The 12097-nt window shown below is 44.5% G+C and overlaps 1 protein-coding gene across 1 annotated transcript in view; it reads left to right on the plus strand.

The window, feature by feature from the left end:
- nop14 (NOP14 nucleolar protein homolog (yeast)) overlaps nucleotides 1-12097 on the plus strand; it is a 42802-nt gene that overhangs the window by 1949 nt on the left and 28756 nt on the right. Inside the window, exons 2-8 of the mRNA XM_017684879.1 lie at nucleotides 2436-2624; nucleotides 2744-2878; nucleotides 4688-4829; nucleotides 8064-8209; nucleotides 8434-8568; nucleotides 10080-10202; nucleotides 10464-10595. Of these exons, the coding sequence (XP_017540368.1) occupies nucleotides 2442-2624; nucleotides 2744-2878; nucleotides 4688-4829; nucleotides 8064-8209; nucleotides 8434-8568; nucleotides 10080-10202; nucleotides 10464-10595 (996 nt within the window). The 5' untranslated portion in view covers nucleotides 2436-2441. The remainder of the gene's footprint in view (nucleotides 1-2435; nucleotides 2625-2743; nucleotides 2879-4687; nucleotides 4830-8063; nucleotides 8210-8433; nucleotides 8569-10079; nucleotides 10203-10463; nucleotides 10596-12097) is intronic.

Here is a 12097-nt window from a genome sequence, read left to right on the forward strand (position 1 = left end):
TGCAAATCAACCACCAGGTTTTATTTATTTATTTATTTATATAGCATTACACTATTTCACAAGCCTTTTGTTGCCCTTGTCCCAACTTTTTTGGAACGTGTTGCTGGCATCAAATTCAGAATGTGCAAATATTTTTCAAAGAAACGGTACAACTTATCAGTTTCAACACTTGATATGTTGTCTGAAACACTCCAGAGAAACTTACCAAGTCAGAATTGTTCACAGTGGTTACGTTAAGTGATACTTTATTAGTCCCACAAACGGGGAAATTCCACCTTCGCATTTAACCCATCCGTGAAGTGAAACACCACATACACACTAGCGAATACACACACTAGGGGGCAGTGAGCACACTTGCCCGGAGCAGGTGGGCAGCCCTAGCCATGGCGCCCGGGGAGCAATTGGGGTCTGTCTTGCTCAAGGACACCTAACCCCCAATTGCTCCCCGGGCGCCGTGATAGGAATCAGATGACCACCTTTAAAAGCTCCCTCACAGTTATTTCTGTGGAACGTGGTTCATAAAGGAAATGTAGTTTTTCAGATTCCACACTATTTTACCATCATCAGCATCCTGTGTGTCTGTTTACTGGTGGTTTTAGTAAATAATATGTATCAATATTTGCATGAATTTTGTTTTTGCACACCTTGGAGCTCCTAGTTGCTTTTACTACCTATGTAAAGAAATCCGAATCAGTTCGCTTTCCTACAGTGAACCAGTTTACCATTTCATGCTGTACAGTGTAATTAATATGGCATAATATCCTTACAGCAGAGCTGTAATTAACCTGCTTGTAGTGCACATTTTTGCTTATGAAATATAAATTAGGGAATCCACTTTGAATTTGTATTTAAACAAAAACAGTAGACCTTTAAGGTATTACCTTAAATGCTGGTTTGGAAGTTGATTGATGTGTTCCTGACATGTTGTGAACAGGTGATGCAGTCACACTTGGGTATAAAGGCATCCAGGAAAGGCAGAGTCCTTTATGAGTGATGGGTCAAGACTCGCTACTTCGCAAAAAATATTCCAACATTTCAAAAAACCTCTTTGAACAAGTGAGGATATTTCACACTCTGCAGAGCATATCATAATCAGACGATTAGCCGCATAGTCCAAGTAAAAAATCTTTACACTAAAGACATTTTTCAAGTGTTCCACATGGACTATTGATTATATTGCAAATGGAAATGGTGATGAATTCACAGTTAATGTTCTGTAGGTTTGTGAGGTCTAATGGGTCTGGAGAAGGTTCTACCAGAGAACTTGTAGAGAGGAGAATTCCCACTCTGCAATGTCTTCTGTTTTTCTCAAACGCTAGAGGGCGCTCCTGAGTGAGTGAGTCCAAAACAAATGGGTTGATATGAAGCATTTGAGCAAAATCATAATTTATATATAAATGCTTAAACAGTATAATGTTAAAGAACATAAGCATTTACCTGAACAGGATAAAACATTTTAACCCGGCTGTTATATTTTTAAGAGCTTTTAAACTCTATTTATAGGAGTTTAAAACAGTGCCTTATGTATGTTTATGATGTCAGTGAGGGTGAACAGCCAATGAGCTGCTCCGCTCGCCAATCAATCATCACTATCTAGCAGTAGAGCCCGCCTTCTGCTGCCCAAAACCCGTTCGCTGTAGAAAAAAGGAAACATATAGGCGAGTTTTCTTTGATTTTTTTCAGTGAAATACCTCCTTCTACTTTCTAAAATTAAAGAAATGTTCTGGGCGAGTGATTAGAAACAATTTTAACTTTTCGTGTTTAGCCGTTGAGCTCCATTCACTCCCATTCATTGAGGACTCACTCGCGGGTGCCCTCTGCTGATTAGCTGTCATGTTTTTGATATAACGGGGGCAATAAGAAGTGGCCAGGCTCCTCATTAAAACAGCTCTGGTTCTACTGGGAGCAGTACTGGTTGTATAGTCTAACAGCAGCAGGAAGGAAGGACCTGCGAAAGCACTCCTTCACAAAGCAGCCTGTCACTGAAGGAGCTGCTCAGTGATACCTGAGTCTCAGTCATGAGATGCAAACTGTTTTCCAGCATGGATGCTAGTCTGGCTAAGATCCTTCTGTCTCCCACCACCTGCACTGGGTCTAGGGGTGGTTGGTTAGTGTAGTGGTTAACACCTTTGCCTTCTACACTGTAGACTGGGGTTCAATCTCCTACCAGGGCAGGCACCCTACACTATACCAATAAGGGTCATTGGGCAAGACTCCTAACACCACCTTGGCCTAGCTGTGTAAAATGATCAAATTGTAAGTCGCTCTGGATAAGTCAGAAATAAAATGTCTTTTTATTTCTGTAGAAGAGGTCATAGATAATTTCCTGCTCGAACCTTTCTGTTTTCATTAGACTTTCACCCACTGTCCCTACTTTTGGCAGGTTTGAGGTAATAAAAGCTAAAGAAATTTAATCAACACTTTCTCATTCTCAGTGTAAAATGGGGAAACCTCCGAAGAAGAAGAGCCTTGCTGACAAAGTGCGGAAGACCAAGACGTCCTCCCAGATCAAGAACAATGCTTTTGAAGTGAAAATCAACAGGAAGAAGTTTGATGTTCTCGGCCGGAAGAGTAAACATGATGTGGGGCTGCCTGGCGTGTCCAGATCCAAAGCCATCAACAAGGTGAGATAGATGAAATCTTATAATGAGCACAACTGCTGGATTCCTCCTTATGCTCTTATGCAATATTACTTATTTTGGGGAAAGAAACACAATGATTTATTTCAACTTCTGTTATCCAGCGGAAAGACACCCTCCTGAAGGAGTTCAGGCTAAAGAACAAGGCCAATAAGTTTGTGGACCGGCGTTTCGGAGAATATGACACCAAGATGGCACCAGAGGACAAGATCCTGCAGAGGTTTGCCTTGGAGAGACAGGTACAGCACCTTAGAACATCTGAATTGGCTTAAATCCGAGAAATGTAACTGAATAAAGAGTGTGTATTTGCCAAGCACAGCATGTACAAGGAATTTTGGCGCAGATGTAAACATAAAAAATCTAGACATGTAATATATAGCATGCAGCACAAACTAACACAGGCTGTGTGTGTGATTATATATCCACACTATATTTCTAAAAGTATTCAAATCCAAATAATTGAATTTAGGTGTTCCAATCACTTCCATGGCCACAGGCAGACTGCTTCTACAGACATTAGTGAAAGAATGGGACGCTCTCAGGAGCTCAGTGAATTCCAGCATGGTACCGTGATCGGACGCCACCTGTGCAGCAAGTCCAGTCATGAAATAGCGCTGCTACTGAACTCTAGAGCAATGGAGACGTGTTCTCTGGAGTGATGAATCACGCTTCTCCATCAGTCAATCCGATGGATGAGTCTGGGTTTGGTGGGTGCCAGGAGAACAGTACTTGTTTGACTGCATTTTGCCAAGTGTAAAGTTTGGTGGAGGGGGGGGATTATGGTGTGGGGTTGTTATCAGGAGTTTTGCTTGCTTTTCAGGAGTTGGGCTCGGCCCCTCAGTTCCAGTGAAAGGAACTCTGAATGCTTCAGCGCCAGTAGATTTTGGACAATTTCATGCTCCCAACTTTGTGGGAACAGTATGGGGACAGCCCCTTCCTGTTCCAACATGACTGGGCACCAATGCACAAAGCAGGTCCATAAAGACATGGATGAGCCAGTTTGGTGTGGAAGAACTTCACTGGCCTGCACAGAGTCCTGACCTCAACCTGATAGAACACCTTTGGGATGAATTAAAGTGGAGACTGTGAGCCAGGCCTTCTCGTCCAAAATCAGTGTCTGACCTCACAAATGTGCTTCTGGAAGAATGGTGAAAAATTCCCATAAACACATTCCTAAACCTTGTGGAAAGCCTTCCCAGAAGAGTTGAAGCTGTTGTAGCTGGAAAGGGTGGGCCGACATTATATTAAATGCGTGTGAAGGCAGGCGAGCGAATACTTTGGGCAATATAGTTTGTGTGTGTGTGTGCGTGTGTGTGCGTGTGTTCAGACACAGCAGTGCTGCTGGAGTTTTTAAACGCTCACCATGTCCACTCTGTTAGACACTCCTACCTTGTCAGTCCACCTTGTAGTCCTTCATCAGTGGGCACAGGACGCTATTTCCTGAATATTTTTTGGTTGGTGGACTATTCTCAGTCCAGCAGTGACACTGAGGTGTTTTAAGGACTCCAGCAGCACTCCTGTGTCTGATCCACTCGTACCAGCACAGCATACACACACCATCACCATGTCAGTGTTACTGCAGTGCTGAGAATGATCCACCACCCAAATAGTATCTGCTCTGTGAGGGTCTATGGGGGTCCTGACCGCTGAAGAACAGGGTAAAAGAGTAGATTGCTAATGTCAGCAAATTTCGGATAGTACAGTTGGCTGTTTTCAGCTAGCAGAGTTTGTCAACATTAGCTACTATCAATTAGTAGAGCTGGCTAGCGTTAGCTAATTTCAGATACTACAGTTGGCTGTGTTCAGCTAGCAGAGTTAGCTAACGCTAGCTGTTATCAATTAGCAGAGCTGGCTAGCGTCAGCTAATTTCAGATAGTACAGTTGGCTGTGTTTATATCATTGTGACTGAAGTGTGACGTGCAGCAGAGAAAAAGGGCGAGACATCATTTCTGTGTGATGTTTGTCTCAATGTAGCGCAGCTGTGCTTTTGTTTATCACAAATTAAACTCTTCTGTGGTTAAGCCTTATGTTACGTTGTGGTTTTGCAGCGCACCCAAGCCAAAAAGGACATCTACAATCTGAACGAGGAGGAGGAGCTGACCCACTATGGCCAGTCTCTGGCCGAGATTGAGAAGCTGACGGACATGGTGGACAGCGACAGCGACTCTGATGAGAAGGGCCTGCTTTCCGGTGAGTTTTCCTGAAGAAGCTGTAGATCGGTGCATATACTGCTGGTCATATAGCAATGCAGACAACAGTTTTTTTTTGTGACCAGAAGCCAATGAAATGACAATAAAAAGGAAGGTTCTAGATGATTGAGTATTTAGAGGTGAATGCGCTTCAGCTGGTTTACTGATGTGCTCATAAGAAGCTAACAAACGCCAAAAAGTCAAACGTTGAGAGACATTTTGCAAGAAACCATTCCACTTTTGTGGAAAAGTTTCCTGTTGGAGATGTGAGAAAATCATCTATAGCTGAGCTATAGCTTAAAGCAGAGCAAAGGAAGTCTGTGATTTTATTTTATCTTTCGTTTCTTTTCTTTCTATATTGTATTTTGGAGCCCATACTGAGACATATTAACAGCCAAGATGGTAAAATTTAGACAAATGAAATGGACTTAAACTGTTGTGGCTCCCAAGGTGGCTTGATTTTTGTTGAAACAGGACAGATTGGCCCTTCTTAACATCTGGGTTGGCAACCCCTGGTTTAGGCAAGTGTCCCAGCATATATTTTATGCTGCACGTGCCTAGTGTTTATGTACATAATCAAACTTTCCGAAAAGTGAAAGGAATTAAGTTTTCCGTGATTGAAAATCGGTTTTCCGAGCAGACTTCTCTGCCCTGTCCCATTTCACACCTCGCCCTTACCGATTGGCCCTTAGGCCTCTGTTTTGCGCGTTTGTGTGTCGGGCTAGGGTGCCCCAAGTTTTGTTGAGATAAAGGGGTTAAGGAGAAGTGTTGGGGCTTACATGGCCCTTCAAACGGAGGTTTTTCAGAGGCTCCAAAAGGAGTCTTAAGACGGCTGCGCGAGCGACCAAACAAACCCACAAATGTGAGAATTTTCTCCGTTAAGACGGAAGAAAACCCTAGTTTTATCTTAGTTTAATGTTGTTTTAGTGTATTTTGGTCGTTTTCTTCATAACGGGCATAGAAAATCGCTAATAACATGCTAATGTCTCAGTAGCTAGCTAGCTAATTTTCCCATTCCACCTTGAATCAATTAGCAGAGTTAGCTAGCATTACTTTCAGACAGCAGAATTAGCAAACATTAGCTAATAACGTCAAGACGGCTGCGCGAGCGACCAGACAAACCCACAAATGTGTGAATTTTCTCCGTTAAAAATGAAGAAAACCCCAGTTTTATACAGATTCAGATTACTTTATTGATCCCAGGGGGAAATTGCAGTTGTTACAGTTGCAGCCATTTATATAAAAGAATAAACACTTAAATAATTTAAAACAATATAGAGAAATTTGCAGTATGTACATGAGATTTAAGTACTTATGAATACAGTAAAGTGGCAGTGATTGTGACAAATATGAAACATCTGGTATAAAGCAGTTACAATTATTTAAATTATTTAAATTTAGTGTCCTTCTGAGTTATTGCACACACAGTTGTTGTTATTGCACATATGAACAGTTTGATATTGAGTTTTGTGAATCACACACACTGAGGGAGGAGTTATAGAGTTTGATGGCCACAGGTAAGAATGACTTGTTGTGGCGCTCTGTGGTGCATTTTGGTAGAGTGAGTCTTGAGCTGAATGAGCTCCTGTGTCTCATCACCGTGTTGTAGAGTGGGTGGGAGCCATTGATCATAATGGCCTTCAGCTTAGACAGCGTCCTCCTCTCCGACACGGCCGTCAGCGAGTCCAGCTCCACACCCACAACATCACCGGCCTTGCGGATCAATTTGTTGAGTCTGTTGGCGTCTGCCATCCTCAGCCTGCTTCCCCAGCAGGATAGCACTCGCCACCACAGACTCATAGAAGATCCTGAGCATAGTCTGGCAAATGTTGAAGGACCTCCGGCGCCTCAGAAAATAGAGACGACTTTGGCCCTTCCTGTAGAGGGCGCCAGTGTTCTTAGCCCAGTCGTTTATTGTCAATATATACACCCAGATATTTGTAATCATCCACAGTGTCCACACTGACCCCACTGATGGACACAGGGGTCACCGGCGCCTTGTCCCTCCTCAGGTCCACCACCAGTTCCTTTGTCTTTGTCACATTGAGCTGCAGGTGGTTCCGCATGCACCATGCGACAAAGTCCTTCACCGTCGCCCTGTACTCATCCTCATCACCCTTGCTGATAAATCCAACTATTGCAGAGTCATCAGAAAACTTCTGAAAGTGGCAAGTCTCTGTGCAGTAGCTGAAGTCTGTGGTGTAGAGGGTGAAGAGGAAGGGAGAGAGGACAGTTCCTTGTGGAACTCCAGTGTCACTGACCACTCTGTCTGACACACAGTGCTGCAGGCATACATACTGTGGTCTGCCAGTCAAGTAGTCAACAATCCAGGACACAGGGGGGGCATCTACTTGCATCACTGTTAGCTTATCACCCAGAAGAGCAGGTCAGACGGTGTTAAATGCACTGGAGAAGTCAAAAAACATGACCCTCACAGAGCTGGCTGGCTTATCCAGATGAGCACGATATACACGGTTGAGCAGGTAGATGATGGCGTCTTCAACTCCCAGGCGGGGCTGATAGGCTGGGGATCTAGAAAAGGCTGGACTATGGGTCGGAGCTGATCCAAGACAAGCCTCTCCATGGTCTTCATGACATGAGACGTCAGTGCCACTGGCCTGTAGTCCTTGGCGTCACTGGGTCGTAGCGTCTTTGGAACAGGAACAATGTAGGATGTCTTCCACATCATCGGGACCCTCTGGAGACTCAGGCTCATGTTGAAGACATGTTGAAGTACTCCACAAAGCTGGGCGGCACACTAATGTCTCAGTAGCTAGCTAGCTTATTTTCCCCATTCCACCTTAAATAGTCCAGCAGTGTTGACACCTGAAGCGCCAGAATGTCACTGCTGCTCCATTTAAGGTGGAACGGGACAATTCGAACGACAACTTGGTGAATATCTGACTTCAGCTTCATGTCACCAAAGAATTAGCGGTGGGCGATGATGGTTGTCTTATCCGCTCTTTGAAGGCATATGATGCCCTGAATGTTCTCTGCCATCGCTGAAGACTTGCTGGGTTGCCCACAGAGAAGCGCTAGTAGCTGTTAATCCTGTTAATGAAGCAGGGGGTCGCATTTCTTAGGGCAAGGTTTCAGCCACTTCCACTTAGGGGTTAAAAAAAAAAAACAAGGGGTAGGGGTAAAAAGAGGAAATGGGATTGGACCCTCTAGTGGCTGCTTCTCAGCATCTGCGAAGAGACTGACACACACCACTGTTTTCTGTTTTGTTCTGAAGCTGAACTCACTGCCTCGAACTTCGGAGGAGGAGGAGGCCTCTTGAGGAAGAAGAGGCCTGGAGAGAACGACGAAGATGAGAGCCAGAAACATAAATCGCGACAGGAGCTTATCGAGGAGCTCATCCTCAAATCCAAACAGGAGAAGGTGAGCATCCTCCTCTGCCCCAACCCCCAAACGCTTTCTGTCGAGGCAGATTTGTTGTTGTGCATGTCAAGAATTTTGGGACACTTTGAATGCAAAAAATATATTTAAAAATTTTTAATTACTTAAGGAATCGTACCTGGTACCGTAAATTAATATAGTGTTCACTGTAACTCATTTTGTTTCTCCTTTAGTGGTAACAGCTGTGTTCTGTTGTTTGTTGTCAGAGGGAGCGTCAGTCTCAGAAAGAGGAGGCGCAGGAGCTGACGGAGAAACTGGATCAGGAGTGGAAGTCCATCCAGAACCTTTTGGTGCACAAAACCCCCAAAGCGGAGCGCATGGAGGAGCCTGAGAAACCAAAGGTGAGGTGGAGGGGCTACTGGGCAAAGGCCAGAGAAATACAGTTATAGTGATAATTGTGAAAATCAAGCACTTTTTTAAAGACAATTAATTGGGCAGCAGAGACTGAAAAGTTGCTGTTTCAGTACACTAGGTGGCGCTGTTTGCTTCTTTTTTTTTTTTTTTTTAACTCTTTAGACATGCAAGAAGAAAGTAACCATTAACTCTCAACAGCACACAGCGGGAAAGCTAGCAGGGTTAGCTAGTGCTAACTTTTTTCAAATGGCAAAGTTGGCCATTGTTAGCTGTTATCAGTTAGCAGAGTTAGCTAGCATTACTTTCAGACAGCAGAATTAGCAAACATTAGCTATTATCAAATAGCAGAGTTAGCTAGCATCACTTTCAGACAGCAGAATTAGCAAACATTAGCTATTATCAATTAGCAGAGTTAGCTAGCATCACTTTCAGACAGCAGAATTAGCAAACATTAGCTATTATCAATTAGCAGAGTTAGCTAGCATCACTTTCAGACAGCAGAATTAGCAAACATTAGCTATTATCAATTAGCAGAGTTAGCTAGCATCACTTTCAGACAGCAGAATTAGCAAACATTAGCTATTATCAATTAGCAGAGTTAGCTAGCATCACTTTCAGACAGCAGAATTAGCAAACATTAGCTATTATCAATTAGCAGAGTTAGCTAGCATCAGCTAGTTTCACAGAGTAGAATTAGCAAACATTAGCTATTATCAATTAGCAGAGTTAGCTAGCATCAGCTAGTTTCACAGAGTAGAATTAGCTGTTTTGAGACAGTAGAGTTAGCTAACCTTAGCTATTATCAATTAGAAGTTAGCTAGCGTTAGCTATTTTCAGGTAGCAGAGTTAGCTAGCGTTAGCTATTATCAGGTAGCAGAATTAGCTAGCGTTAGCCGTTTTCAGCTAGCAGAGCTAACATTAGCTATTATCAGTTAGCAGAGTCAGCTAGTTTCACACAGTGAACTGTAATTGTTTTATTAAACAGCGTTTTGCATCATTGAAGTGACTTCTTTAGAATCTAAATGAAACAAATAAAGTAGTTATGAAGCTATATGTGTTATGTGAAGCTATATCTCAAGTATTTTTCCATAATAAATAATATGGAACACTATATTATATGATATGATATGATATGATTCTGGATCATATTCCTAGATTTAAGAGACGGCTAACGCGGCTTTCTGCTGGTTAGCTGGAAGTGTTTGAGATGGTCCTTCACAAAAGTCCAGATCAAACTGTTCAAGAGCTTTTGGCCTTCCGGCTGGGTGACGGGGTGATGTAGTCGAACACTGACTGATGTGACCTGATGTCCAGTCTTAAACTGTTAGAATTAACGTGTCGTGCTACTCGCCGTCATCGTCTTTGAACCAAGCACTGTGAAATTCATGTGCAGCAGTGGTCAAGAATACATTTTGGAAATTGCTCAGGGTGGAGTGGCATAACGCTCTCAATGTTATGATACATCTGTTGATGGAGTGTGTGTGTGTGTTGCATACAGCTGGATGATTACGATGTGATGGTTCGAGAGCTCGGGTTCGAGATGAAGGCTCAGCCATCTGAGAAGCTGAAGACTCCGGAGGAGCTGGCGAAAGAGGAGAGGGAGCGCCTGCAGAAACTGGAGGTCCAGCACTTTTCTAAGACCCACTACAGTTAGCTCTGTCCATCCATGAACTCTTAACGCATGCAGATGTGTCTTAAGCCTTTTTAAAACAGCTGCTCAGACCCCCCAGCAAGTCGAATATTTAAGGGTCCATAGTAAACCATGAACGCACAGGTTCTTCAATTTAATGGAGAATGTGCTGTTGATGTTCTACATAGATCCTTTTTGAAAATGGTTCTCTCTATTGAGAGAATATTGAGAGTGCGTTCTGATTGGTTGCAGGCGGACAGGCTGAAGAGAATGTTGGGAGACGTGGAGGAGAACGCGACTCAAAAGCAAAGCCACCTGTCGGCCGACGACCTGAACGACGGCTTTATCCTGGACAACGATGACCGCAAAACCCTCTCGTACAAGGTGAGCATGTCTCCCACACTCCTTCACCGTAACGACCTCTACTTCTGGTGCTCTCGTTCGGCCTCTCCAGCCGGGTCTGTATGATTATTTTTATTTATATCGTGGGGTGAGAGACACAGAGACAGGGAGAGTGAGAGAGGGGTCCGTCCGAGTACCCAGAGATAGTAAGCCAGTTATGCTCTCTTGGACTCGTGGCCACGGATTAACCCCATGATCTCCCAGTGATGGAGCGAGTGCTTACAGTTTGTAGGCTTGTGGGAAGTTTGAATTCTTGCTTGAGGTGGATACAAAAATGACAGGGAGTGAGAGAGAGAGAGAGACAAACAGGGAGCGAGAGAGAGAGAGACAAACAGGGAGCGAGAGAGAGAGAGACAAACAGGGAGCGAGAGAGAGAGAGACAAACAGGGAGCGAGAGAGAGAGAGAGACAAACAGGGAGTGAGAGAGAGAGAGAGAGAGACAAACAGGGAGTGAGAGAGCGAGAGAGAGAGAGACAAACGGAGTGAGAGAGCGAGAGAGAGAGAGACAAACAGGGAGTGAGAGAGCGAGAGAGAGAGAGACAAACAGGGAGTGAGAGAGCGAGAGAGAGAGAGACAAACAGGGAGTGAGAGAGCGAGAGAGAGAGAGAGACAAACAGGGAGTGAGAGAGCGAGAGAGAGAGAGAGACAAACAGGGAGTGAGAGAGCGAGAGAGAGAGAGAGACAAACAGGGAGTGAGAGAGCGAGAGAGAGAGAGACAAACAGGGAGTGAGAGAGCGAGAGAGAGAGAGACACAAACAGAGAGCGAGAGAGAGAGAGACACAAACAGAGAGCGAGAGAGAGAGACACAAACAGGGAGTGAGAGAGCGAGAGAGAGACAAACAGGGAGTGAGAGAGCGAGAGAGAGACAAACAGGGAGTGAGAGAGCGAGAGAGAGAGAGACACAAACAGAGAGCGAGAGAGAGAGAGACACAAACAGGGAGTGAGAGAGCGAGAGAGAGACAAACAGGGAGTGAGAGAGCGAGAGAGAGAGAGAGACAAACAGGGAGTGAGAGAGCGAGAGAGAGAGAGACACAAACAGAGAGCGAGAGAGAGAGAGACACAAACAGGGAGCGAGAGAGCGAGAGAGAGACAAACAGGGAGTGAGAGAGCGAGAGAGAGAGAGAGACAAACAGGGAGTGAGAGAGCGAGAGAGAGAGAGACACAAACAGAGAGCGAGAGAGAGAGAGAGACAAACAGGGAGCGAGAGAGCGAGAGAGAGACAAACAGGGAGTGAGAGAGCGAGAGAGAGACAAACAGGGAGTGAGAGAGCGAGAGAGAGAGAGAGACAAACAGGGAGTGAGAGAGAGAGAGAGAGACAAACAGGGAGTGAGAGAGCGAGAGAGAGAGACAAACAGGGAGTGAGAGAGCGAGAGAGAGAGACAAACAGGGAGTGAGAGAGCGAGAGAGAGAGACAAACAGGGAGTGAGAGAGCGAGAGCGAGAGACAAACAGGGAGAGCGAGAGCGAGAGACAAACACGGAGTGA

This window comes from Pygocentrus nattereri, chromosome 16, assembly GCF_015220715.1.
Source record: "Pygocentrus nattereri isolate fPygNat1 chromosome 16, fPygNat1.pri, whole genome shotgun sequence".
Lineage (NCBI taxonomy): Eukaryota > Metazoa > Chordata > Actinopteri > Characiformes > Serrasalmidae > Pygocentrus > Pygocentrus nattereri.